A 27,304-nucleotide genomic window follows, 5' to 3' on the forward strand; every position below is an offset into this window, starting at 1 on the left:
TTAATAACTGATATAGATATACTTGATTCGCATGGGTTGTTTACAAGTGCACATGTGAAAAAGATATTAGATTTTGGAATTTCGCTCAAAATGTCGATCCACTATACATGGGAGTCTATGACAAAACTGTAAAAAAAAAATTTCAGAATTAAAAATATGCAATATTTGTGCATATATGGACCCTGAATAATTGACATAATTATGCTTGATTAGAAGAGGGTGGTGACACGTGCATCTGTGTACAATAACTTTGTTTTTGGAATTTCGCATAAAATGTTGATCCATTATACATTGTAGTCTATGACGAAACTATGAATAATTTTTTTAAAATACAAAACTTGGCAAATCTGTGTATTTTTGTATGCTTGATTATTGATATTTATGTTCTTGATTAGACTAGAGTAGTTACAAGTCCATGTGTGTGCAAGAAATTTGATTTTGGAATTTCATCGAAATGTTGATTCACTATACATGACAGTCTATGATGAAACCATATGAATATTTTTTTTAAACACAAAAATAGGAAAATCTGTGCATTTATGTACACTCAATTATTGGTACTTATGTTCATGATTAGACTAGAGTGGTTTCAAGTCAATGGTTGTGCAAGAAATTTGATTTTGGCATATCACTTAAATGTTGATTCACTATACGTGGCAGTCTATGATGAAACTATGAATAATTCTTTTCCAATACAAAACTAGTAAATCAGTGCATTAATGTGCACTTGATTATTGGTATTAATGTTCATGATTAGACTAGAATGCTTTCAAGTCAATGGTTGGGCAAGAATTTTGATTTGGGAATTTCACTCAAAATGTTGATCCACTATACATGGGAGTCTATGACAAAACTGTAAAAAAAAATTTTCAGAATTGAAAATATGCAATATTTGTGCATATATGGACACTGAATAATTGACATAATTATGCTTGATTAGAAGAGGGTGGTAACACGTGCATCTGTGTACAATAACTTTGTTTTTGGAGTTTCGCATAAAATGTTGATCCATTATACATTGTAGTCTACGACGAAACTATGAATAATTTTTTTAAAATACAAAACTTGGCAAATCTGTGCATTTATGTATACTTGATTATCGGTATTAATGTTCATGATTAGACTACAGTGGTTTCAAGTCAATGGTTGGGCAAGAAATTTGATTTTGGAATTTCACCGAAATGTTGATTCACTATACATGGCAGTCTATGATGAAACTATGAATAATTTTTTTACAATACAAAACTAGGTAAATCTGTGCATTTATGTACACCTAATTATTAGTATTAATATTCATGATTAGACTAGAGTGGTTTCAAGTCAATGGTTGGGCAAGAACTTTGATTTTGGAATTTCACCGAAATGTTGATTCACTATACATTTTAGGCTATAAGGAAACTACAAATAACTCATAGGTTATCTGATCCTAAATTGTTATTCAAAAGTTGTTCGACCTGAACCTTCCAGTTGTTACAGATGACACTATGCACTATTCTGAATAGTTTGTATTCTGTCATTGTCCTCAAAAAAATAAAAAATGTACATACAGCGACATGAACGTTTGACACCGACCTACACCCAATGTATTGTCAATGGGAGAATGATTTAAAATAAGTGATCTCCCAAATTGTTATTGAAAGAGTCATTATAGGGGACAGTAATGCACAATAGAGGAGTTTAATAAGTAGAAATCATGACAACTTAAATCAATGTTGCTGCTTGGATCATCAACACATTGTTTATTATACCTGAAATTTCCGCCCGAAGGGCGCGCCGAAAATGGAAATGGCAGAAATTGAAAGTGCCAGGAGGTATTTTTTCTTTTTTCAGTATTCCATATTCCTCAATACGTGCACATGCAATTTCAGCTTTGATGCATGAAAAAAGGTGACCCTCCCCCATAGGCTTGCACACAATTTTATGACCCTTCAAAAATGCTTGCGCGAAAAATTGCGACCCACCCCCCAAAAAACACCGGCCCCCCCCCTGTAATTTATGTCCAGTCCCTAAGATGTGCAAAGTCATTAATTTAAACCAGGCTTGAATTTGTTCAAACACGTCGATCGCTTTCCGAAAACATTTCTGGGAGCCGCCATTACCAACTTCCGCATTGGGTCAAATAATGATAGCATCCTTGTAGTGTTTCTCATGACATCTACATTACGTTTGAAAAAACAACACAATAGTTATGTTCGTTGAATCTTATTGGTCAACAATAACAACAACTTCAACAGTAACACTAGTAAACATACACAACAATACAAACAACAACAGCAACAACAACAACAACAACCAGCTTTCAGGGTCCCCTGTGGTGTACAGTCATTTTGTCAGTGAGCGGAAGTTTTTGTACTAGCGCTCGGATCTCTCACTGACATGTTCCTGAACGAATTCCCCGGAACTTAGACGAGGTATCCCTGCTCGACCACACAGAAACTGGCCTGGTTGGGATTATGACACAGTCTCTACTTATACTGTTCTCGATGTTTTTCTGCAAATGTTAGATCAGCGCAATGTGTTTGACACCTTTCCCGAAACATGTACCTGCTTGGTCAAAGTGGTTGTTCTAGCCATTGGTATGACCCATAGGTCAATGTATTGGTCAGGTGTTAACGTTACACATCCTGTTGCCAATAAACAACTTCTTAACTACAAAAAAGTTACACCACCAAAAAGTTTCGTTTAAGATGCCATGCTAAGCTGACTAATTTTAACACCGATGAGCTAAGCAAAATTTACACAACAATGTACTGACTTCCTGTTGTGGGCTCCAGACATGCACATAAAAAGAGCGAAGTTTTGTTTTCTCAGTAAATCACTGCTCTCAGTTGTTTCATCAGCACTAAACTTGATAGTCATAACCTTTTCTGATATGCTGTTTATCTCATGGTTTGTAACGCGGGCTCACGATGCAATTTAATTGGCTAGGTAAAGGAAAATCCGTTTTTTAATAGTTAAAATGATTTCAAGTTTATTTAGAAAATGTTGTCAGTTTAAATGTATGGAGTCACCAATCTAACGGAGGACCAAACCGTTTACTTTTTGGATGTCGTTGGTGTGATAGCAGAGAGATTAAGTAAACTTATAAATATTAAAAGACGTTTCCAGTTGTGACTCGTGGCTCTGATAGCCACACCTAGCCATGTCTAGATCTGTTTGGGGGTAAGCCTTCGTGAAAAGTGATTTTATCGTAAATAGTCATACTTAGCTGAAGATATCTTTATTTCCCCAAAAAGGTATTATATTGACTGCCAAATACTCAAACATTCAACCACTACAAAACGTAATTAGTTTTAGTAATAGTTGACAACTGCATAATTATTTGAAAAAAAAGAAAAGCGATTGCGATGACCCTATTTTCGGTTGCAGGAGAATAGATAGATAGATAGATAGATAGATAGATAGATAGATAGATAGATAGATAGATAGATAGATAGATAGATAGATAGATAAATAGATAGATAGATACAGACAGACAGACAGACAGACAGACAGACAGACAGATAGATAAATAGATAGATAGATAGATAGATAGATAGATAGATAGATAGAGAGAGATAGATAGATAGATAGATAGATAGATAGATAGATAGATAGATAGATAGATAGATAGATAGATTGATTAATTGATTTATTGATTGATTACTTTTACACTTACGTTACTCAAAAGTGCATTCTTCATGTCAATGACGAAGGGAGAAGCTCCGTCTTGTGTAAATCCATGGATGATAAATTTCGTATCCGTTAAAGGATTAAAGCTTGAGTATGTTAACGAAGACGGGTCCTTTCTGTTAATCACCTGGTAGCTGTTTCGATTGGCACGAGTGTAAAGCCGAAACTGAGTGCATGCGCCTGCAATATCACCAAATAAAAATATTACATTGGTCGACACGATGTTTTGCTTACTGTCGATTACTAGAGAGTATACAGGTACGTATACAATGACATGCTTTCAATCGTTTTACAATACATGCAATATCACCATACACCGTTTTCCTGTCAACAGAGATGTTGCAGTGTAATGTACCAGCGCGCCCGATACGTGAGTGTGACTTTCGTTTATGAAAAACGATTACTGTACATGGGCTTAAGACTCTTACAATAGTCCGACTTTCGTTTCCCTTTATTTTATTCTTTCCTTCCACCCTTTGTGTAATAATGGATTTATAACATATTTTGATGCAACCATCGTAAAGCTATATGCTCCGTACAGTTGAATCCGTGATAATATGATCTTGATCAGGTACACAGATGTTATACAATACAAATTCAACTTGGTGGTTCTCTGTTAATATTTGTTAAGCTTGCATGTGTCTTTCTTGCATTCGGCTGCCGGACTGTTGACTGACCATCAATATCGTCAGAAGAATCAGCAAAATGTATGATTCGAATAAGTCATCACTTGACAAGTAACACTACAGGTGTATCGACAGTGGTTTGCGTTGAACCGTTGGCAATACGGGGACTAGGCAAACTGTCTAATTTGAGCAGTTGCCAACATTACCAGGTCACAGATGTAACTATTGTCTAGCAGTATTATCAGTTGATCACAAATCAACCAACTCTGCGAAAGTTTAAACATTGTCCGGAAAGTGGCGATGTTGTTAAAACACCACTACCAGATCAGCACAAACGACGCTTGCAAATAATGCGTTCAGGTGTGCGGATGCGTCGTGTTGTTTTGACTACGCACGGCCTCCCTAAAGACAATGCTTTAACTTTCACATAGTCGATATCTTTGTTGTGGACTGGTATTACCGTCCAGAAAATATTTGCATATGACAGTGTTTACAACTCCTCAATTTAAACAGCATGTCTAGTCCCCGTATTGCCAACGCTTCAACGTATACCACTGCAAGGTAGCATGTGTCTCGGAGGACATATATTCGGACTCTTTTAAATTTTACAATATTTATATAGTCTACAACTTGGACTCATTTTAAAGCCAGTGGAACTTAACGTTTTACCAACTTGTTCTTTTGTAAAATTCGAATTTACATTTCCCCATAGAGTTCATGCAGGGAATTGCGGCCATTTTGTGAACAATAAATATCAGTATCTATCGGTAATTTGGTTATTTTGTACGGAAAAGAAATTATGCAATTTCCATACATAAAGTTTGAGCAAAACTAAATATTTTGAATTTCGGTCCATATACTAATGTACATCGAGTAGATGGTCGACTTATCAAGCATCATTATACTGTCTGACAGTTTATCATCATTACGCCAAAGGTCAACAGCCTTTAGTTGGTGACCACTACCACTTTGACTTACAGATTGATATATGGCGGGTGCCACTGTTGCCGGCTGTTTTAACGGTTGATAACTTCAGCTAGGGAATTAACTCGCTGAGAGGTAACACAGGATGCTACTACACAGAGGTGTCGTAAGTTGAAGTGGACGATGTTTATTGCAAACGCTGTCAGCTTGACCGACCAGAAAGTCATCATGCTCTACATCTCAAAACTTCTCATTAAATAGACAATTTTTCAGGGCGTAACCTGAACATGTAAAGTAGTTTACAGGAAGTAACTGTACATTGGTTAAAAAGTATTAAAGATACTTGATTGGATAAAAGATAAAAATCAAAGTACTTGATTGGAAGGAAGTTTAAATCTAAAATATTTAGAATTATTCTGCTGAGTTGGCATCCCAACCAATACTTTTTAATATTTATAATGTTCTTTTGACAAATGCCGACTTCTAAAAATAATAGTTACTACCGTTGCATGGTCAAGATTTGTGGAGCCAGAATTTGATTATGTATGTATGAGCCATTGTTTCATGCCGAAGTCAATTAAATGATGACCACTGTGACGCAGCCATTTCGGTGTCACACTTCATTGTTTTAGCTTAATTGTCCATTCGAGTACCAGTATCAATGTCAATGTCAGTAAACATCTTTTGTTCGTATTTGTCTGACCGGTAGTGGCATTGTATGTTAATTAACACATCAGCATCGATACTTGAGTTAATAAAAGAACTACCGGTAATGATACTTCAGTACACAAAAGAAAAGACCCTCAACGTTGTACCGTGTGAAATTGTTTATCCCAGTGAACGTTCGTTATAAGTTCAACAAAAGTGTACATATTCCCTGTAATACTTTTACTCTAAAAATGCACGCAGACATACAATCGTAACACCACATGTGGGTCAGGATGCGCTTACTATTTTCGAAATACCTGACATCACTTCTTGGCCTTTTGGCCAGAGGTCCATTTATATCTTTCTTTCGTGATTTTGACTTTGTTGTGTGTACCGGTGTTTAGCCGACTTTTCTGTGCTGTTTTGTGTCTATGTTTATAACTATAATTGTATTACGAATTTTGACCTAGTGTTTTCGGATTATGGATAGGTATGATTGCGATTTATTTTCTGCCTGAAGATTGCAGGATGCATGACACTTAAAGCCGCAACTCTCGTATAAAAGCGCGAGAACTAATGAGAGTCGTCATAATGGTTGGATATTTAAACCTTCTCGGTAGGCTCAGGACGTTGTCGATAAAAATGTTAAATTTAGAAATCTACCGATGAATTTTTTTCTTTGAAATTGAGAGATATATGTATAAGTATTTTTAGCACAACAAACTTGGCTTCCGGCGAAATTAAATTTGAAATTACGTCTGGAACCAGAAAAAGGATAAAATATTCGCCGGCATTTTCGCCAGTATAACGTTTGAGAATTCAGTTTGAGAATTCATTTTGAATCTGCGTGATTGATGTGGTATGCAAATTTAAAATTTGTCATAATATTATACACTGTTTACTTTTTATGTACGTTGATTGCTCAGCTTGAAAAACTACCATAAAATACTGTTTGGAACATACCAAAAGATACAAACACACAAATACTGTGTATAATAAATACATACAAACACATTTGATTCAGTAGTTCTCTTTTTTGAAAATTTGTTTATCCTGAAAGGGACTGTTTGGCAATGTATTAGATCATAGATAGATAGATAGATAGATAGATAGATAGATAGTTAGATAGATAGATCAATGTATTGATAGATAAATTGATCACTCAATCGATAGATCGATCGATCGATCTATCAGTGTTTGATAGATGGTCGGTCGATCGATCGATCAATCGATCGATAGATGAATTGATGGGCAGAGCGATCGATAGAACGAAGCATCTATCAATTCGATAGAAAGATGATCAATTAACCGATAGCTCGATCCATTGATTCGATAAATTGGTCAATAAAAAGATGGATAGATAGATCTATAGATCGATTGGTTATCACATTTTCTCGTACTCAATTTTCTTTTCTTCTATTTATTTTTTCCGTTTAGCTTAATCCTGGACATATTGCAAAAATGATGCGGTGGCGCGGGATTTTTTTCTCATTTTTTACTCTTTAACCAACAAGAATGCGAAAAAAAACATGAAAACGACAAAGAATGCACGCAGACATAAAGGCAAAGCAGTGTTGCTTTAGTATTTTTGTATAGCAACAGTTCTGCGGTTTGACTTTTAGTGCAGCAATGCACAGTTTTGACAGCTTAATATAACAATGACATATGTACGTGTACAGTAACTGAATGGGATGTTAAAGTCAGTTATTTTGTTTACAGTTCTGTTTTATACAGCACTGTGTTAAGCACTATCGACGCATATTTTTGTTTTGTTGTGTTTTTCTCGTTTTATTTCCTGATGAGCAGAGAAGGCTGACGCAGCGGGTCTCAATTGACGCGCGCGAGGATGGCAAACAACCTTTTTATTTTTCTTGGCCTAAGCGTGTTTTTTTTTTCTATCAGCACTATGCTATGTACTACTCAATAATTTTGCGATGTATTCGTAATCCTACTTCAAATAAGATGTGACGACGTGAATCACGACATAAACGATAAAAAGAAAAAGCAATATGTTGTCTACAAAGTCTGTTGACTGGACTTGCTTACAGAGGTAACTTGCAAAATTGACGAATTTTGATGCAATTGAGATTTACCTGTAATTCAGTCCCAGAATGAGAGTTACATGAGTGTGTACCGGTGCTTTACTGTCTGTTCTGTGCCGTTTTGTGTCTATGTTTAGAACTAGTGTATTCCGAATTTTGACCTAGTGTTATCGGATTATGGATTAGTATGATTTCGATTATTTTGTAAAGGCTTATGTCATTTTGATATACTGACGTTGCGTAAGCAACGAAATTTTATAATCTGTCATGTTGGAAACTCTTTTCCAAGTCCTCCCAACTTAGAAAGTGTGTCGATAAAGACACTCACATGTGTGTTGTATCTTTAATTCATCCTGGAGGAATACTTGTCAATTAGATCACATTTCCCACTGCATGAAAACGCAATAATACAGATAAATTCACATTAATGAGTTGTCTGTATTATAGTATAATACACGTGAATTCACATGAATCCACATGAATACAGGCTTGATGAATACAAGAAATGGATTATTGATGGTATTCATCTGTGTATGCACTCTTCAGCTAAAATACAGACATTAATCCATGCTAATACAGTAAGTATTATAGGATTTTTATGCAGTGTCCCAGATTGAATTTCGATTCTCGATGTCTGAGTAATATTACGAAAACAGTATACGCCAAGTATATGTAACTCTGAAGGTGTAACTGATTGATTTTGAAAAAAACTAAAGATACACCACTCATTTATATTCAGTTAGTTTCCATGTAGAGAGTTGGTATAGAGTTGTTATTTTTTTTTCGCAGCATTTGTTTGCCACAGAATTTTATCTATTCAAGAGTATCATTCATCGTTGTGTCGGTTTTCCCCTAGTTGGCACGCGTAGAATATACCATCATTCTGTGACGCGTGCTGCGCATTCCACTAACAAGTAACATGTAAATCATGACAAGGTGTTAACAACATAGCAATCGTCTAGTGTGACCATCTTTTGTTACGTTATCAGGGTATAAATGACAGAATTTCTCTCCGGGAGGTTCGTTGCGGCGTTGATCAACACGTTCTCATCTTTGGCTGTAATCCGGCAAACGGCGGTTTTTCACCGCCGTTTGGGGATTAGGCGAGATATGAACCTACAACGTTTTTGCCGGCTTGGTTTGGCATGAAATTAATAACATGTACACATGAAGATCGGGCATGCCAATTTGTGGCCTGCCCAAGGGATGGTGATCCATACCGAAATATTGATGATGCACGAGCCACAGGCAAGAGTATCATCAATATTTCGGTCAGGGTCACCATATATATTGCCCTAACTGTCATGTGTTGTTATTTAAGTATTTCCTCCCCCATTTTTTATCGATTTTTCTCGGTTGGGTCCTACTGAGAGTTACGGGTTTAAGTAACAGATATTATTACATTGTTAAAGTAATTTGACTACCTACTATGTGTTTTCAGGTAGAAAGTGCCTTTTGGAGATTCCGTTGCGTAAAAGCCCATATAATTCTGCCCGGAGCTGCATGTGCAAGTGTGACCCAGCTGACATGGACAGGCAAGGGAATTGCAGTCAGAAGTGATGGACTTTATGAAATATTCAGGCGCTTTACCATGGTCACACGATAATATATCTGAAATAAAATATACATACGTACATTTTAAATAAAAAAATCATCACATAACAAGCATATATATCATAGCGAAAACATAAATAACGTGCAATTTATTCCAGCAACAAACGTATAAATAAATGCGCGCGCTTGCATGCTGTTGATCTACGACAGCCTAGCCAGATAGGTTAAAACTCGAAACGCCTTTGGACTTTGTCGACATAAAGTACAAGATAAACACTGTTAGTAGCAATCAATTTGTAGATTCTAAAAATAATAGACGTAGATTATTGGTATTCACCTCCTTTAGCACTGGCATCATCTTTACCAATGTTGGTACATCCTGGTTGATCTTTGCCTCCGTTTGGATAGAAATCAACATCACCAGTCTAAAAGAAAACAAACTTAACTTTTTTAAAAAGTAGGATAAAACTCTTGTCTTTCATAATTTTAGAATTAGTATGCACAATTATTTTGTGATAAGTGGAATTCTACATAAAACACATGTATTCAAAATTATAATTGTTTGATCTGATGGTACCAATCGAAGATAGATCGTCCTAGTCACACATTTTACATATAAATCAGGCAAATTGATCATCCGGAACAATAATGGCATACTGAGATTGGGATAGATTATTCGGCTTGGTTTCTCAGATAACAAAGTTGGTTCTGTGACGAAAAATGAAATAATTATTTAAAGGGGTAAAACTTCTCGATCGATCATTTATTTATTACTCACTGGCTCCCAAGTCCCGTATGTATCTCCATCAGTATGTATGACGTCAACAAATTGAGCGTCGCTGGCGTCTAACTTTTTGCTGATATCTTCTTTTTCAAAATTAGGACTGGCTGGATCCAGACCTGTCAATGTCATAACAGCAGTGAGAGACAAAATAACTTGAGGAATTTTAGCAATACTGTTTCATAATCAAAAATTAGAGAGTCAATCCCTGACAGTGGCCAAATGAAATTATTTACCTTCAAACAAGTACCTTAAGCCGACATTACTATATTGTAAAACAACTATCAGCATTCAGATGTTCACGATAACATTTCATACATAGGATAATGACATTCTATTACGATTTAGAAACTCAATCTTTATCACTGTTCCAGGGCGGGGTATAAATAGCAAGCTGCCCCTGTTGGAGTAAGTTCATGCAAAGCGTGGCTTGGGTAGAGTCAAGCTCGACCGCTCCGTAAAAACCATACCAAAATAGTCACAGTCGAAGAAACTTAGGCGTCATTGCACATATATCCAACTATGAATGTCTTGTGATTGAATGTATTTTATGATTTAAGCATAAATAAAGTTGATTTTGATCGATGAAGGTATTTCTCTTTGTCTTCAACTAGCGTGGCAAGCGGCCATAACAAAGGTCTGCAAGCTGTCGATAAAAAAATGACGTGAATCGGTAAACGTTTGCGATGTTAACATGTTAGTAATGGCACAGCATTGTAATTACATGGAGTGACCGCAGTGCTGTTAGAACGGTAGACCCGCAAGTACGTCACTCGAGCCATAGCGCGTTCTCGCGTAGACATCTTACAAAGACACGCCGCTATTTCCGATCGTTTCTTCAACAGAACTATCATTTAAAGTTCAGATTCAAGTTCTTTTGGTTGTTTGCTGTCGTGAAAAGTATTATTATTATCGTCTTGCCGTGTTAGAAGACTTTGAGGACCTAAACGACTCATCGTGTGTTGCTCCATGACCATGGAATCCGATGTCAAGGAAAGGCGGTGACTTTTTTAAAGTTGAATAAAATTTCCTTTCTGATTGTGTTAGTAAATCAATCGAAATACTTTTGTTACCAAACCACAGACAATTTTGATTCTCCCGTCTATGATTCGATATTTACTGACTCATTCTTTCTCTTCTTTGTCGATCGATGAAAGTATTTTCATCTTCAATATTCTGTCCTAATTTGACAGATATATATCCTAATCTATATTGTCATTAGTTTCTGACCAACTTACAAAGACTTGGCCCGTTCGCCATATGTTTTGCGAAACGGTTAGAATAAATATTATAAGCACGAGCATACTCTAAGCTTTGGAGAGATATTCTTCATGATGTTACCGGGGATGTTCAGGCGATAACAAACTTAAGGCGATGACTCAGTTAGTTGAATAAAACAAAACTTTTCGGACATCGTATTTTTGTATTTAGGCATACACCTGTCGGTTCGATTTGCGACCGTACGCAGATCAATGATAAGTTATTCTCTTCAAACTCGTCAAAACAATTCTGCGACAATGATTGTGTCTCTTCGTGAACGTCCTTGAACCCGTAGCCGCGACTATTGTTTTTGACATGTTTCGTGGTTGATGATTGGTAGAATTAATGTATCAAAATTTGAAGACAACGTGACTGAATCCTGTGATTGTTAGGCAATTGACGGTGTTGTAAGCGCGAGACGGACGACAAGTCCACGGACCAAGGGAATATAAGCAGTACGCAGTACATCGCATGGTTTACGAGAATGAACGGGGAATGAACCGCATGTTTCCATAGCTACCATGCGAAATCCAGCTTTGACCAATGCTCCTGTCCTGTTTCGGAGGATAACTTTCGCGCTGCGTAGATAATGTCGAGGTTCAGATATCCAAATATTTCCTGTTCGAAAGGCTTATTGATTTACAGAGAATACTAAACTTTTGTTATTAGTTTACATGTACATAACCCAGCACACTGGGCAAAGGGCACTTACAAGGTTGGTATTAATGCTCTGTCGTGTTTATTGTTGTTTGTACGACTACTTTGGAAGTCATATATTTTCTTAAGGGTGAAATTCATGTTGCCATTCAATATTTTGTGCACGAAGATACTTTTGCATTTAAAATATGTCCATTCGGAAGCAAAACCGTTTACAGACTTTCAATGATGATAACTAGCTCCAGGCCATGACATGTCTCCAGTTACGAGGTTTACCCGGCACACTTCGTAAATCGAAATCGACATCAACATTGAGCTGCGATCGTGAACCGTTATATAAATGTCGGCAAAATAAAACATCAAATGGCTAGACTTGTCACGAGAGAGAGAGAGAGAGAGAGAGAGAGAGAGAGAGAGAGAGAGAGAGAGAGAGAGAGAGAGAGAGAGAGAGAGAGAGAGAGAGAGAGAGAGAGAGAGAGAGAGAGGGGAGGGGGTGCAATCGCGAAGTGATCATGGTCTTTAGGATGGATGGATGCAGTGTCGGTGTACACATTGGCGCTGCACAGATATCGAAAATGTACACATACTTTCCCGAAATTTGACTAATTTTATAACAAGAGTAGAACAAAACAAGAAGTGTTGAAGTTACTCTTCACTTGTTTAATTCGCAAGTTTGCAAAAGTTATACTATACATACCGAAAATGGTCGAGAATGATCTTCTGTTCAAAAAATATGTTCTTCAACCCTACGTTTCTTATGATAGGTAATGTCACATTTTATTATTTTTGTAAATATAGATCAATTATTATTATTATTATTATTAGTAGTAGTAGTAGTAGTAGTAGTAGTAGTAGTAGTAGTAGTAGTAGTAGTAGTAGTAGTAGTAGAAGAAGTATTATTATTATTATTATTATTATTACTATTTTTATTATTATTATTTATTTAACGAGGGTAGTTTGATTTACAAAATGAATTGTATTTCCATCGGAGCCCTCTAAAATAAGTCCATTGTCATAAAAAGGGAAAGCATACATGGAAAAAGTATTGAATTGGGGACATTTGGATAGATATACAGATTGTAAATAAATATGCGAAACTAAAATGTCATCAGGTCTCACAAGACACCATCAATCCAAATCAGAGCTCTCGTCCATGAACTTAGCATACAGATAATTACGTAAAGTAGATTTAAAGGATAACAAAGTTTCACAGCTATACGAACGGACGAGGGAATAGCGTTTAATCGCTCGATAAGCGAATGATCTTTGACCCATAGCAGTTCTAAATGACGGCGTGTATAAATTACCATGACTAGTGTTGCGCGTATTTAAATGATGCATTTTTGTGAGAGGATGGAATAAATTACATAAATAGGAAGGTGCAAGATTGTGTAGAGCTTTAAAGTCATTACAGCTGTTAAAAAAGTAATACGAAAGTCTATGGGCAACCAATGGAGACTAGTGAAAACAATTCGAGAGGAAAAAGGTGTATCGACACCTAAAATAACCCTGCCAGCTCTTTTCTGGAGTTTATACAATTTCTGGAGGTTGGTTTTCGAAGTGCTACCCCAGACAGTGCAACAATGATCGACTACAGAAAGAAATAACGTATTGTAAACCAAGAGTAGTACATTTCTCTGAGTGAAAGGGCGCAGTTTACGCAAAATTCCAATTCTCATAGACAAATTCTTACATATCATAGCTTAATATTAATGTGATCATCCCAACTTAAGATGTTGTCAATTTGCACACCTAGAAGTGTGTGAGTAAACACATTTACGATTGGAGTGTTGTTGATTTGAATAGTGAAAGAGGCATCAGAATCAGTAAAAAGCTTGATTTTAGGACGTGATGCGACAACCATACATTTTAATTTAGTGGTATTAATTGACATAGCATTGTTGGAAACCCAGTTTGAAACCGATATAAGATCCTCATTCAAACTGTAGTTGACATTTTCTATGGTAGCCCCGGAAACCCACATGGTCTGGTCATCTGCAAACATTTCCATATTGCTCCCATTGAGACACAGTGGAAGATCATTTATGAAGATTAAAAACAGAAGTGGTCCCAGTATAGAGCCCTGTGGGACTCCACAAGTAATTGGTAACACGTCAGAGTTTTCAGACATATAACTGACAAGCTGGTTTCTACCGGTCAGGTAGGAGCGGAACCAATTTAAAGATGACCCAGTTACACCATAAGTAAAAAGTTTCTTAAGGTGAAGTACTACGAATTACGTCAAAATTAGGTTGTGGTGTCATTTTCTTGAAACTTTGCACAAATATTCTTGGAAGTAAATGGGAGAGAAATGTTAATTTTTCGCTCATGTTGAATAAAAACCAGCTTCTTAGGGGGTCAAAATAAGACAAGGTTATAGGTCACATCTATTTCTAAGAGGCTGGGTCAAAAAATTAGGTAAAAGCGCAATTTCAACAATGACAGGTGATGTTAAATACATGCGCTACAAAATAACCCATTTGCGGCAGGTTGGAGTTAAATCTGCGCAGAAACGTTCTAAAGCGCTTGCGCGTTCGAATTCGTCGCACTTTACCTTCAGCAGCATGCCATGATCAACAAGATCGAAAGTTTTACACAAGTCTAAAAACATTAAGCCAGTGTACAAATCCTGATCTGTATTGCTGAGGAGTTGATCGGTTAACTTAAGCAGAGCAGTATGACATGAGTGTAACTTTCTAAAACAAGATTGAGAGTCAACAATTAAGTTTTGCAAAAAATTGTACAAACTATTGTAAACATGTTTCTCTAAAATTTTTGATAGAATAGGTAAAAGAGAAATAGGCCTATAGTTGTTAATGTCACTTTTTGAACCACACTTATGTATAGGAACAATCTTGGCACTTTTGAAGCAATCAGGAAAGATGCCATTGAAAATAGACATGTTGAAAATACTGGTGACAGAATCTGCTATACAATTTGCACCAAGTTTCAAAAGTTTGGGAGATATATTGTCCCTTCCAGCAGATTTACTATCATCATAGAGAAACATAAATAGAGTGGCAACGCGTATTGTTTAAGGCGTGAAGCAGTTACGTAACCCATCAATGATCGCCTCGCCTCAGGTTGCTCTCGCCTCTCTTTTCCGAAGAGTGCCGACCATGAATCCTTCGGTAATTTTCGGATTTTCGCCAATTGTTAAGCGAAAGTATGTTCGGCAAAGTTTGTGTTGTTGTTGTCGTGTGGTGCTGAGCAGAATTGACGTGCTGGCGAAAACGTGAGTGTTTTGAGCTTCAGGAAAATGAGTTTTACCGTTTTAAAAATTCCTCTCATATTTTTATGAATATATAATGAGTATGTTTGAACCAAATTTGAAAGTCTTTTATCGATACTGTCTGGTTTTACTCAATGGTTTACGGTCAGTCATACCCTCTTTTACACGTGCGTCAAGGAAGGACATGTTTATGACACTGCTGGCGTGTTATGTTTTGACAGGCGTGAAGCAGTGTTTCTGGCCTGAGAGCTCACAAAGTAACTATGGTTGCTACGCGACTGGCAGTACGATGCCATCTCGTCGTATTTTTCGCATAATCTCGTGCACCGTCCGTGGGTGGAGGGACGGTGTCTCGTGTAATTATCAACCACAAACAAAGCCTCCAAAAAGTTTAACACCTTTGAAGCTCATTTTGATATGAAAAGCCAATAGTCTACCGAGACGACCATGGAACAAAAGGCATGCAAGTGTTGCTACTCTGTCTATGTTACTTTGTGCTATCATTCAATTGAGAAAGTGGTCTTTTGCAATATTAACTGAGACAGGGGGAATTTGAAAAGTAACAGAGGCTTAGCCAACTTTTGAATTAACCCATGCTGCAGTAATATTCAAATCATTTGAAACATTGATACAGTTATGATACTTATCAGTAATTCCAGTAACTTGAACATTAAATGCCTGGGTAATGTCCTTATGGTTTTTTAGTAATCTACCATCACTATGAACGCAAGGGTTTTGTGTACGAATATCATCCTGAGACAAATTTTCATTCACAGAGCGCCAAATAACGGACGGGTTGCTAGAATTGCTACTGAAAATATCTTTATAGTACCTGCGCTTTGCGTAAGTAATGGTATGAACAACCCTATTTCTCAGGGATCTATACAATGACCAATCGTTGGGAGAATTTGACCTCGTAGCATTAACGAGATGATAGTCCCTCACATGAATGAGGTCAAGAATCTCAGGGCAAAACTATGGCGGCTGTCTGTACCTTTTCACGCGCCTATCGAAATAAGGAGCGTGTGAATCACAAACATTATTGAAAGTACTAGTCCAACCATTAAAAACTAAGTTGACGTCATTTGACGGAGAAACGTGTGCCCATGAAGTCGCCATTAAATCACTAGTAAAATTGACAACATTGAAGTTACGAAACTGTCTTGATTGACACAAATATGGGAGCCAGTATTGTATATGTTGCCACGGTTACGTCTCACTATACAAACGGGGTAGTGATCAGACAGACCAACTTTAGCTATACACACAGAGGAAATGTTCATCGGGCAATTTACATAAACATGGTCGAGGAGTGTACCAGAGACAGGCCGAGTCGGGGCAGTGACAAGTTGTTCTAAATTGAGGGAGACCATACATTTGTGGATGTGATGATTCATACCATTCGGGACAAGAAGATCAAAATTGAAGTCACCCAAGACAATCGTTTCCTTGTTCTCGAGATAAACAGACTCAAAGACTGATTCAAGTTCCTTGTCAACATATATTGTGGAACTTGGTGATCTATAAACACCGATAACAATGAGTGGGCGACCTTTTTTCGATGTGAATTTCAAGAATCATCATTTCGATTGTAGTTGGTTCTAAATCAAACCTACGAATCCATGAAATATCGGAAGAAATGTACGTAAGAAGACCCCCACCTATACCAGCTTGTCTGTCTTTCCGACATAAATCAAAACCAGAAATGAAAAACTCAAAACCAGAGTGCGTGTCCCCAAGAAAAGTTTCACTAAGAATTAGAATGTTACGACATAATTGCGTAAGACCTCAGCTGCGCAAACGTCGATTTTCATACGTAGTCCCCGTCCTTAATTTCATTATTTAAAATTAAACGTAGCTCATCAATCTTGTTAAGTGATGTGTTGAATGTTCCAGTGACCTATACGGAGACTTTTGGCATTGGAGAGTTCATGAAACGGATTCAGGACAGAGTACGGAGAAAAGTGCGAAGCTGAATTGAGAGCAATGTTGTCGTGTATTGATGGATGAACGGCACTCTCTTCGTGGCCGGATACCTAGTCACGGAAACAGTTCTTGGCTTTGTGGCCGGAATTTCCACAAGACCAGCAAGAAATAACTTCCCCATGTCGACAAACTCTGAATGTGTGCCCTTGTTCTCCACTGTTGAAACATCAAATCGGGTTGGCGTTTGACTGCGCATTACGACGATCAATGGCCTGGCGTTGCGGCCATCTTGTTCTTACATGCACCATACGCCTTTGGACTATCTTACCTACCTGTAAATACTATCATATACTGGCACACGATGACAACTTACTCATCGACTAAATGACGAATTTGTCGACCTCAAAAGATGTCATCGTCCATGCTTTGAAGCAGTCTCCGTATAAAAATCATGTCTCGCGTAAATTTCATTATGGTCCTATGAAGTCGACCATTGAATTATTTCAGCGGTGTTAATTTCCGATTAATCGAACGATTTCAAACCGTATTTATTTTTTCTGGTCGAATAAAGAGGGTTTTTAGTATTCTGTAGAAGAATCGATCGGAAATAGCAGAGTATCTTGGCAACGATACGACGTCCACGCTATCGTCTAGCTGCAATAATCGTTGTAGCCCGCTCCCGGGCCCCGGGTAAGCCTACATTCGGAACGTAATAACCTTAGTTGCAGCGGCGTCGTTGATTGACTGCACCTTTGTCATTTCTGTTGAAGTACACCGTGCCCTGTTATTGCTACAAGCATTGCGGGCTTCATGAAACGTTGTTTCTCAGTATACTGTCTCGCCGTTACATTCAGTTACGTAATAATCTGTTGTTTGCATGTCAACGAATTTGCCTGTTTACAACTTCCTGTGCACACTAATCGTAACCGTAATTTACAAAGACAGCAACATACGATCCCGCCCGTGAAAGTCAAAGGTGAACGGGATGAACTTGGTCCCGGGTATCAAGTCCCTTGCTTGAGTTGATTATTAAATGACTGAGGGAAATCTCGTGGGCTTTTTTTTGTCGTAGTAATATCCAAAATATGCCAAGGAAAAATGCCGTTTGTCGAATGTCTTCCTTGTGATTCTACTAATAGATTAGCACTTTCAATCGAAAGAAAACGCAATTACATTACGTACTTCCATTAATTATCATGTTTTTACCAAAGTATTCTGCATAAACGAGTGACGTCATGTGCCTTACCAGTGATTCTACCAATTGATGGGTTCCTCATGCCAGCCTGCCCCGAGCACTGCGCACCCAAACTAAATCCGATCAAGTGTACACGTTTGTAACTGTAGCCAACTTCTTTATTCAAAAATCGGATGAACAGGTCAATTGTGTCTCCAACGATGTAGACGTTTCTTGCGCTAGGAAAATAAACAACGCTGCCAGCACCTTCTTGCCAATCGACAGAGATCACGTTGTAATCAGCCTGAAAGATATAACACGCAATCTTATTCGAGTTGACCTTCGTGAAGTATTTCCTGTTGTTGGATGAATTGTTACGACAGTGATATGAGCACCAAAATGTACGCTGATCAGGGATTATCGATGAGTCGAAAAGAGATGTTTATTTGTCAATGGTTGAAACATCAACAAATAAACTCCCTGGTTAAATACTTTGTGGGCAACTTTATATTCTTTTACAACTCCTCAGCAATCATATATATACAAGGGTCCGAATCTAAAAGATGTATGACTGCACACACCCACCGCCACATATACATACATAGGCATACATACATACATACATACATACATACATACATACATACATACATACATACATACATACATACATACATACATACATACATACATACACGAAGACAGACAGACAGACAGACAGATAGATAGACGACAGACAGACAGACAGACTGACGCCGGACGCCGGACGGATACCCATCCCAATAGCTTCTATGGAGTATAGTCTATTATCACATACATAGACCCAGTTATCCCTATAGTATGACGTCACACTATAGGTATATGACGACGATGAATCCACATTCAACATGTGGTGGATATGGGACCCGGACAACTTTCAAAAATAAACAAACAAAATCAGCTGTTCAGGACACGCTGAACACTGCTTTCAAACTCCCGAAATGCAAAAGTGGGAGGGTAATGAAGTATAGGGAAATACGGGGTGTTAAAATACATGTGTAAAATATAAAATACGGCTGATTCTAGAATTTTCATTAATTTATGTGCGGGCGGGAAAAATTGTAGTCTGCTGTCACTTTTAGATCGAGTAGACAACACATGCACAAAATGTCGGCAACGGAGCAGCGTCACGTAAATGTCAGTGGTGAAGAAATTGACCGATTCATCGGAAATCAACGCCGAAAAAACACAGTTAAAGCCACCAACACATCAGTGAAGCAGTTCGTAAGCTTTTTGCAGGCTATCGAGTCCAGTCAAGTCGAATTTTATTTGTGGCCACCAGAAATTCTGGATCAACACCTTGCCAAGTTTTTTATCGGAGCCCGACAGAGTGATGGCAGTGAGTATGAACCCGATACTTTAACCAGCTACCAACGAGGCATCAATTGTTACCTTTCAGAGAAAGGCTACCGATATTCCATCTGTAGGGATACAGTTTTTAAGATGTCCCAAGATGCACTCAGAGCGAAGCGTTGCGATCTTAAGTCGAATGGCAAAGGAAATAAATCTAAGCCGCCGAGCAACTGACAGACGATGACATTAAACTTATGCCGCGAGAAAAGAAAATACTCGGTAACTACAATCCAGAATCGGTCTTATGCACGGTGTGGTGGGATAACACCAAACTCCTTGGTTTTCGAGCCTGTGACGAAAACAGAAAACTGTATGTGTTGGGGTGACATACTTCTGAAAACCAGATATGAAATGAATATGCTCACGTGTTTTACAACAGGTTCATTAATAGTAGTACGCTTCACAGGACAATAATATATATATTATCACTAAATGAAGCAGGTTTTTTTTTCAACATCGCACAGTACTCTCAGATTTTAATCACTAATTACAAAACTTTATTTAATATGCAAATGAGCTCTTAATTAACTTGACACTGCTCAATGCTTCATGGGACAATTAGATATCCATCAGATCAACATTTGTAGCACATTTTATTTAATTTAATGCAGTAATTTTAGAGTAATGTCACTAATTACAAAGTTCATTAAATATGCAAATAATCCATATATTAACTTGACACTGTTCAATGATTCATAGCACAATAAAATATTTATCAAATCAATATATGTAGCACGTTTCACAAAATTTGGTGCCGTAATTTTCAGAGTTATATACCTAATTACAAAGTTTATTAAATATGCAAATGAACCCCTAATTAACTTTACACTACTAAATGCTTTACAACACAGTTAGATATCTGTCGGATCAGTATATGCAGCAGTTTTCATCACATTTGATGCAGTTATTTCGGAGTTATATGACTACTTATAAAACTTCATGAAATATGCAAATGAGCTAATTATTAACTTGACACTGTTCAATGCTTCTCAGTGCAATTGGATATTTATCAGATCAACATCTGTAGCAAGGTTTCATCAAATTTAACGCTGTAATTTTGGAGTAATATCACTAATTACGAAGTTCATTAAATATGCAAATGAACCCTTAATTAACTTCACACAAGTAAATGCTCTACACCACAATTAGATATCTGTCGGATCAGTATCTGCAGCATATTTCATAACATTTGGTGCAGTTATTTTGGAGTTATATCACCTAATTACAAAACTTCATAAAATATGCAAATAACCTATTTGTTAACTTGACACTGCCAAATGCTTCTCAGTACAATTAGATATTTATCAATACAATATCTGTACCCAATTTCAAAGACTTGGGTGCCGTAATTTCAGAGTTATATACCTAATTACAAAGTTTATTAAATATGCAAATGGACCCTTAATTAATTTCACACTACTGAATGCTTTACACTACAGTTAGATATCAGTCGGATCAGTATCTGCAGCCAATTTCATCACATTTGGTGAAGTAATATCGGAGTTATATGACTAATTACAAAACTTCATAAAATATGCAAATGAGCTAATTATTAACTTGACACTGTCCAATGCTTCTAAGTATAATTAGATATATATCAGATCAATATTTGTTGCAAGTATCATCAAGTTTGGTGCAAGAATTTCAGAGTTATCACACTAATAACAAAAATTTATTAAATATGCAAATGAGAAGGTAATTGACATGACACTCACAGTATCATCATAATGTTCTGAGATTGTCATCTGTGAAAAGTTTCATGAATTTTGTGCAGTATTTCTTGATATATGTCTACACTGTCATTACCGTCTCCATAGGGAAACCATTGTACGGAAAAAAAACGATATTGCATAACTTCATTAATATGCAAGCCACACTAACCAAAATCTAATCAGTTCTTGCAAGTAGCATATGGTACCTGTGTACTAAATCTGACTTGAATCCGTTCAGGCATTTTTGAGTTATCGTGTAAACAGACAGACACACACACACACACACACACACACACACACACCACACACACACACACACACACACACGGACAGACAGACAGACAGACATCGCTATGACAATAGCCCACGTGTTTACACACGTGAGCTAACAACTACAGCGGGTCCCCAACTTTACAACAAAACCAGGAACGGTCAATATGGGTAACGTTCGCCCGTACGCACCGAAAATGTTCGCTGTTGAAGAAAAGAATATCTGTCCCGTTGAAACCTACAAAATATATAAAGACCATCCCCAAGATGACATGAGCGAATTATACTCTCCGTTCTACCTGGTTATAAATTATAACCCAACCACCCAGTATGGTACAAACGACAACCGATGGGCAAAAACAAACTGGAAAGTATCGTGAAAACCATCACAGAACGAGCCGGAATAAAATGACGTAAAACGAATCACAGTGCACGCAAGACAGCAATCCAGAAACTCGGGGAGCATGGTATTCCTCTGACCCAAATAATGCCAATGCAACTTTCCGGTCACAGAAATGTCCAGTCTATCAATTCGTACGCCGTAAACTCTTTGAATCAACAGAAAATATTGTCAAATATTTTGACCAGCGCCGAAAACCTCAGAAATCAACTGATGCCAATGCCGCAACGATCGTCTTATGCCACCGTCGAACCTCTGTTGATGTCTACCAACAACATGATAACATGATAAGAAGCGTCGATGATGACCTAAGACAGAGTACCGTGACGGCTGGACATTCGTCCGGACATTCGTAGTACCACACTGGGTGGAGGGACTGTGGTAGTACCGAATTTTAATTCGAGCCGCACATCGTTCTTAATGACATTTAAACAAGCTAGTTTTTATACGTAAAATATAAAACATACAATTGATAATTTCGTGAAAACAAAGTTTTCAAAAGTTCATACAAAGTTTGGAAAGCAGTGTTCTTTGAATGATGTTCAAACATCGACGACATTTTTTGAAATATAACATACTAGCGATCGATATCTGTTCTCGGTAACAACGTGACAGAGTACTTATGATGCCACCCCGCTTCACTCGCACGTGCACGTCATTGTGATTATTATTTTGATCGATGAATTTTCACTGACATTGATGTTATGGTATAAATCAAATAAATGCCTGATCTTTCGTTGTTCCGCTTGATTCGCGCAGAATACCCCCAACAAGAGTTGTTATTATCCATAAGAGCAACCTCTGTGTGTTCCAAGTACTTGTAAACTATGGCGTGGCCATGAATAGCTGAGCGCCGTCAAGTCAGCAATGAACCAGCCGTGACCAAATAACATAAGCTCTGGAATTCTTTTTAAATAGTCCCTATCGTTTTTCCTCGGCATTTTAGTGTGGGATATCATATCTGAAACGATTATTCATGGAAAACTGGAAAACTTGAAAACTCGTGATTCCCCGGAAAACTGGAAAACTGGAAAACTCGTGATTCCCCGTGTAGCGGCCCTATCCCCCCTCGCCTTCGGCTCGGAATACGGGGGGGGGGGGATTATATATAATGGTAGCTAAAAAAGAAAGAAGAATGCGATGATGTTGCACACGTTTCTCGGTTGCAGAAGAAGTACTTTAAAATTACACTTACGTTACTCAAAAGTGCATTCTTCATTTCAATGACGAACGGAGAAGCTCCGTTCTGTCTGTATCCATGGATGATAAATTTTGTGTCACTTGAACGATCGAACCATGATGATTTTAACGAAGATGGATCCTTTCTGTTAATCACCTGGTAGGTTTTTGGATTAGCACGTGTGTACAGCCGAAACTCAGTGCTTACGCCTGATGGAATATTGCCAAATGAAAAAATATATTACGTTAGTTAGCACGGCATTTTGCATGTTGTAGATTACTAGCGAATAATACATCCGGGTATAAAAAAACATTCTTAGAATCTTTTTACTCTGCATGTTATATCACGGTACACCCTTTTCTTGGTATCTGAGCTGTTGCAATTTAATGTACCAGCGAGCTAAATACGTAAGTGTGTCTTTTGTTGATGAAAATAAAGATTCCTGCACATTGGCTTAAGACTCTTACTCTTTTCCTCTCACATTATTTCATTCTTTCCTTCTTTCTTTATAATTTAAATTTATGCTATCATCGTAAAGCCATTAGCTACGTACAAAAAATCATCGTTTACAGTAAGTAAAAGGGACGATAAACAGGGCAGAATTCGTCGATGTAAATTCTCTTTAGGACGATATGAGTACAAGGGCCGCGGCAAGAAATATAAGCCATCTGATTGGTCCACTTTGAATTTAAATCACATGTAAACCCGCTAAAGTGTGGCACCTGAGTTTCGTCGAAAGAGAGCTTTGAGTGAGATGCCGAAAATCGCTAATTTAAACCTTTACACATTACTACAATACATTAAAGAGTGTATACAGTAAGTACAGGTAATGTTCTCTGCACAGGAGCGGTATTTTATATGTCAGACATTTATTTGGTGTTGTATGCCGGACTTGAAAATAGGATGGTTGAGCAAAATGGCAAACAGAGATGCATCCTTTGTGAGTTATTAGAAAGGGTGAGTATTCAGAGAGAGTGGTGTACACACATGAGTGCTTACTCCTCATGTCAAAGGCGGGTGTTTTTATTTCATATGTGGGATTGTATTAGAAGCTTTTTAAAGTATCATATATTGGCTATATTTTTAAACGAACAAAGAAACAAAAACAAACAATCACCGTTCCTTATTGACAAATATGAACTCAAATACAACTCTTTATTGGTTCTTTATTGTATATGGAAATATTGATACGTAACAAATAATCAAACGCTCATAAACAAACAAACAAACAAACAAACTAGGAGCCTTAGTCCCCTATGATTCAACATGTGCATTTATAATCATGTCCGAGGCATTTACAATGTTGTCCTATTCATTCATTAATCCTGTCTAAGGCAATAAGCATATTGCAACGTTGTCTTGGGCGTTTAAGATATTGTCCTAGCCTTTACCACGTTGTGATATGCATTCATCATGTTGTCCTAGGCATTAATCATGTTGCCCTAGGCATTTCAAATACAACCATTATAGGCATTGGACCGCGATATGATTGATAAGAACGTCTTTTAAATTGCTGGCACTTATCAGTTTTCACTGTCAGAGGTCAAATAAAAGTCAACAAAGGAACTCATTTATAATATCAGCTTGCGTGTCTAGACGGTGCTGTCAAAACAATCAACAGAGAAAAGTTTTGAAGCTTTGAAGCTACACTATACACGCAAATTTGATTAGAAACAATTTGAATTTTTGCAAAGTTTTACAAAAATTGCTGAATAAAAGTTGAGAATCGTGACAAATTACACAGAAATTGATTATGGTACTTGCACCTTAATACTGAAATTTTAATATTAATTTGAAAAGGGAAACCACATGAAAAACTGCAGCTGTTTTCGCGAATGGGTTTATTGTTAGCACTAACTGGATTTCTATCTTGTAGATCGTGGTCAATTGCGAGATGTGATATTGCCGTCTGAAACGTCGCAACTGCATTAAAGGTAGCGACTCAGGTTCACTGACAAGTATTTTCAATCCGCATTTTAACATATTATATTTGTTTGTTTTTCAAAAACAGTGCGCATACAGTTGTTTTACTCAAAAACACGTGTTTTAAAGTTTTTTACTCAAAAAGAGTAAGTACAAATCTACAATTGACCTTGGTGATCTGTTTACAGCAATCGAGAGCTGGGTATACTTTACAAAAACAGTGTCTTGGATTTTTGAAATTGGCTTTTGTTTTTGCACAATGAGCCTTCTAAGCGGCAACTCGACAGTTTTTGCATAAATTATTTGCCTTTTTTACGTTTGTCAAGATATTGTACCTTCCAGGCCTTTTACCGGAAAACTGAGACATGGTCTTTCAGATATATACATTCACTGTCTATAAGTGAAAAATCAGGCAAATCATGAACTTGTATCGAATCGCAGATCGTGTGAAAATAGAAACAAATTACACTGTGAAACGGCTATTGCTTGGTGCCAGCAGTGAGTGGTATTTACACAACAAACATAGAGTAATATAATTCACGGTTAGATTTGCTTGTCGAACTCTAAACTTGCATATTAACTGTATACAGTTGTCTCAACGGTTACAATCTGGTGGCCAGAGTTCACGGTCAATATAAAAATGTCGAAACTTGTGTAAAATAGTCTATCTACCCGATCGAGACCTGTGTGCTGTCGTCGCGTCGGGCATTCACTTGTTCTCAACTTGACTCAAGTAGTCAACTTCTGCTAGCGATCGGCAATTTGTGCATCTTCTTTGTTAGAAGTGGTTGTCAAGTTCATGTTAGGGAGTATTTAGCTATTATTATATAGGGCTCAGCCCTTGGTGTCGCGCCAGGGGTTAAGATTGGCAATGTTATTTGTATTTATTCATGATAAAATGTAATTAATTGTTACTTCATAAACGTATATACTAGTATGACAACTATGCCCAGTTTCCCTCTGATGAAAGCAGTTCACGTACGTACACGCGCGGACGTCAAACCCTGCAGCAGTGCAGGTAGGCCTATAGATTTTCTGTAACGTGTAAAATTTTGGACAAAAATTGGCAAGTTTACATTGATAACAGCCTATTGCGTTAAACAAGGGACGTATCATGCAATCATTATCATTGCAATGGTAACCGCACTGCCCAACTTCCACTTGCAAGCTGAAAACTATAGCGTTCCGTCTAAAAACTGGCAATTTTTGAATTTAATTATTGACACTGGGGGCGCTTTTCTAAAATTCAATCACACCATTCTTTGCGTATGCCACCGTTCATATGCACGACTGTTTTCTCCCTTTATCTATATTAACGATATTGTGTATCAGCGACAAGGTGCATAACAACATTTACTGGCTAATAAAAGAGGTATATAAAAGAGGTATATATTTATATATAAATATATAAATGGCATGTTATATATAATAATTTGTTTCGTATTTGTTTATTTACGAGTACTCAAAAAAAAAACATGGCGGCGCCCACGAAAGAAGGGTACACTTCCGGTTACTCGCATAGTATATTATGAATAAGCGCATGCGTAGTCAGTAAGCCGCTGGCGCGACTATTATGGCCGGGGGTGGGCCGGCAAATTCTTCTTATGCATCAGCCGAAATAAACCCCTACCCGTTGCACAAAAGAAATTGATAAACCCCCTCTTTTAAGATGACAAAAATTTTATGCCCCCACCCATTGCTTCAGTGAGGCTGCACACACAACACCTCTGGGGGGAGAGGGGCAATAGAGTAAAAAACTGTCAGATTTTTCAAATGACCTCAAAACAAATTCACAATGCATTAACATTCAAATCTCCGCTTCTAACTTGCTATGATTTTGAAATCCCATCAAAAGGATTAGACAGAAAGTACAGGTGGGTCACAATTTTTATGCGCAAACATTTTTGAAGGGTCATGAAATTCATGCATGC

General features: G+C 37.4%; 1 protein-coding gene across 1 annotated transcript in view; it reads right to left on the reverse strand.

The window, feature by feature from the left end:
* LOC139121473 (uncharacterized) overlaps positions 1 to 27,304 on the reverse strand; it is a 67,968-nt gene that overhangs the window by 22,028 nt on the left and 18,636 nt on the right. The window contains exons 5-10 of the mRNA XM_070686373.1: positions 23,466 to 23,659; positions 18,569 to 18,800; positions 10,245 to 10,366; positions 9,804 to 9,891; positions 9,341 to 9,523; positions 3,659 to 3,852 (exon numbers count right to left, since the gene is read on the reverse strand). Of these exons, the coding sequence (XP_070542474.1) occupies positions 3,659 to 3,852; positions 9,341 to 9,523; positions 9,804 to 9,891; positions 10,245 to 10,366; positions 18,569 to 18,800; positions 23,466 to 23,659 (1,013 nt within the window). The remainder of the gene's footprint in view (positions 1 to 3,658; positions 3,853 to 9,340; positions 9,524 to 9,803; positions 9,892 to 10,244; positions 10,367 to 18,568; positions 18,801 to 23,465; positions 23,660 to 27,304) is intronic.

Source organism: Ptychodera flava, chromosome 21 (genome assembly GCF_041260155.1).
Source record: "Ptychodera flava strain L36383 chromosome 21, AS_Pfla_20210202, whole genome shotgun sequence".
NCBI lineage: Eukaryota > Metazoa > Hemichordata > Enteropneusta > Ptychoderidae > Ptychodera > Ptychodera flava.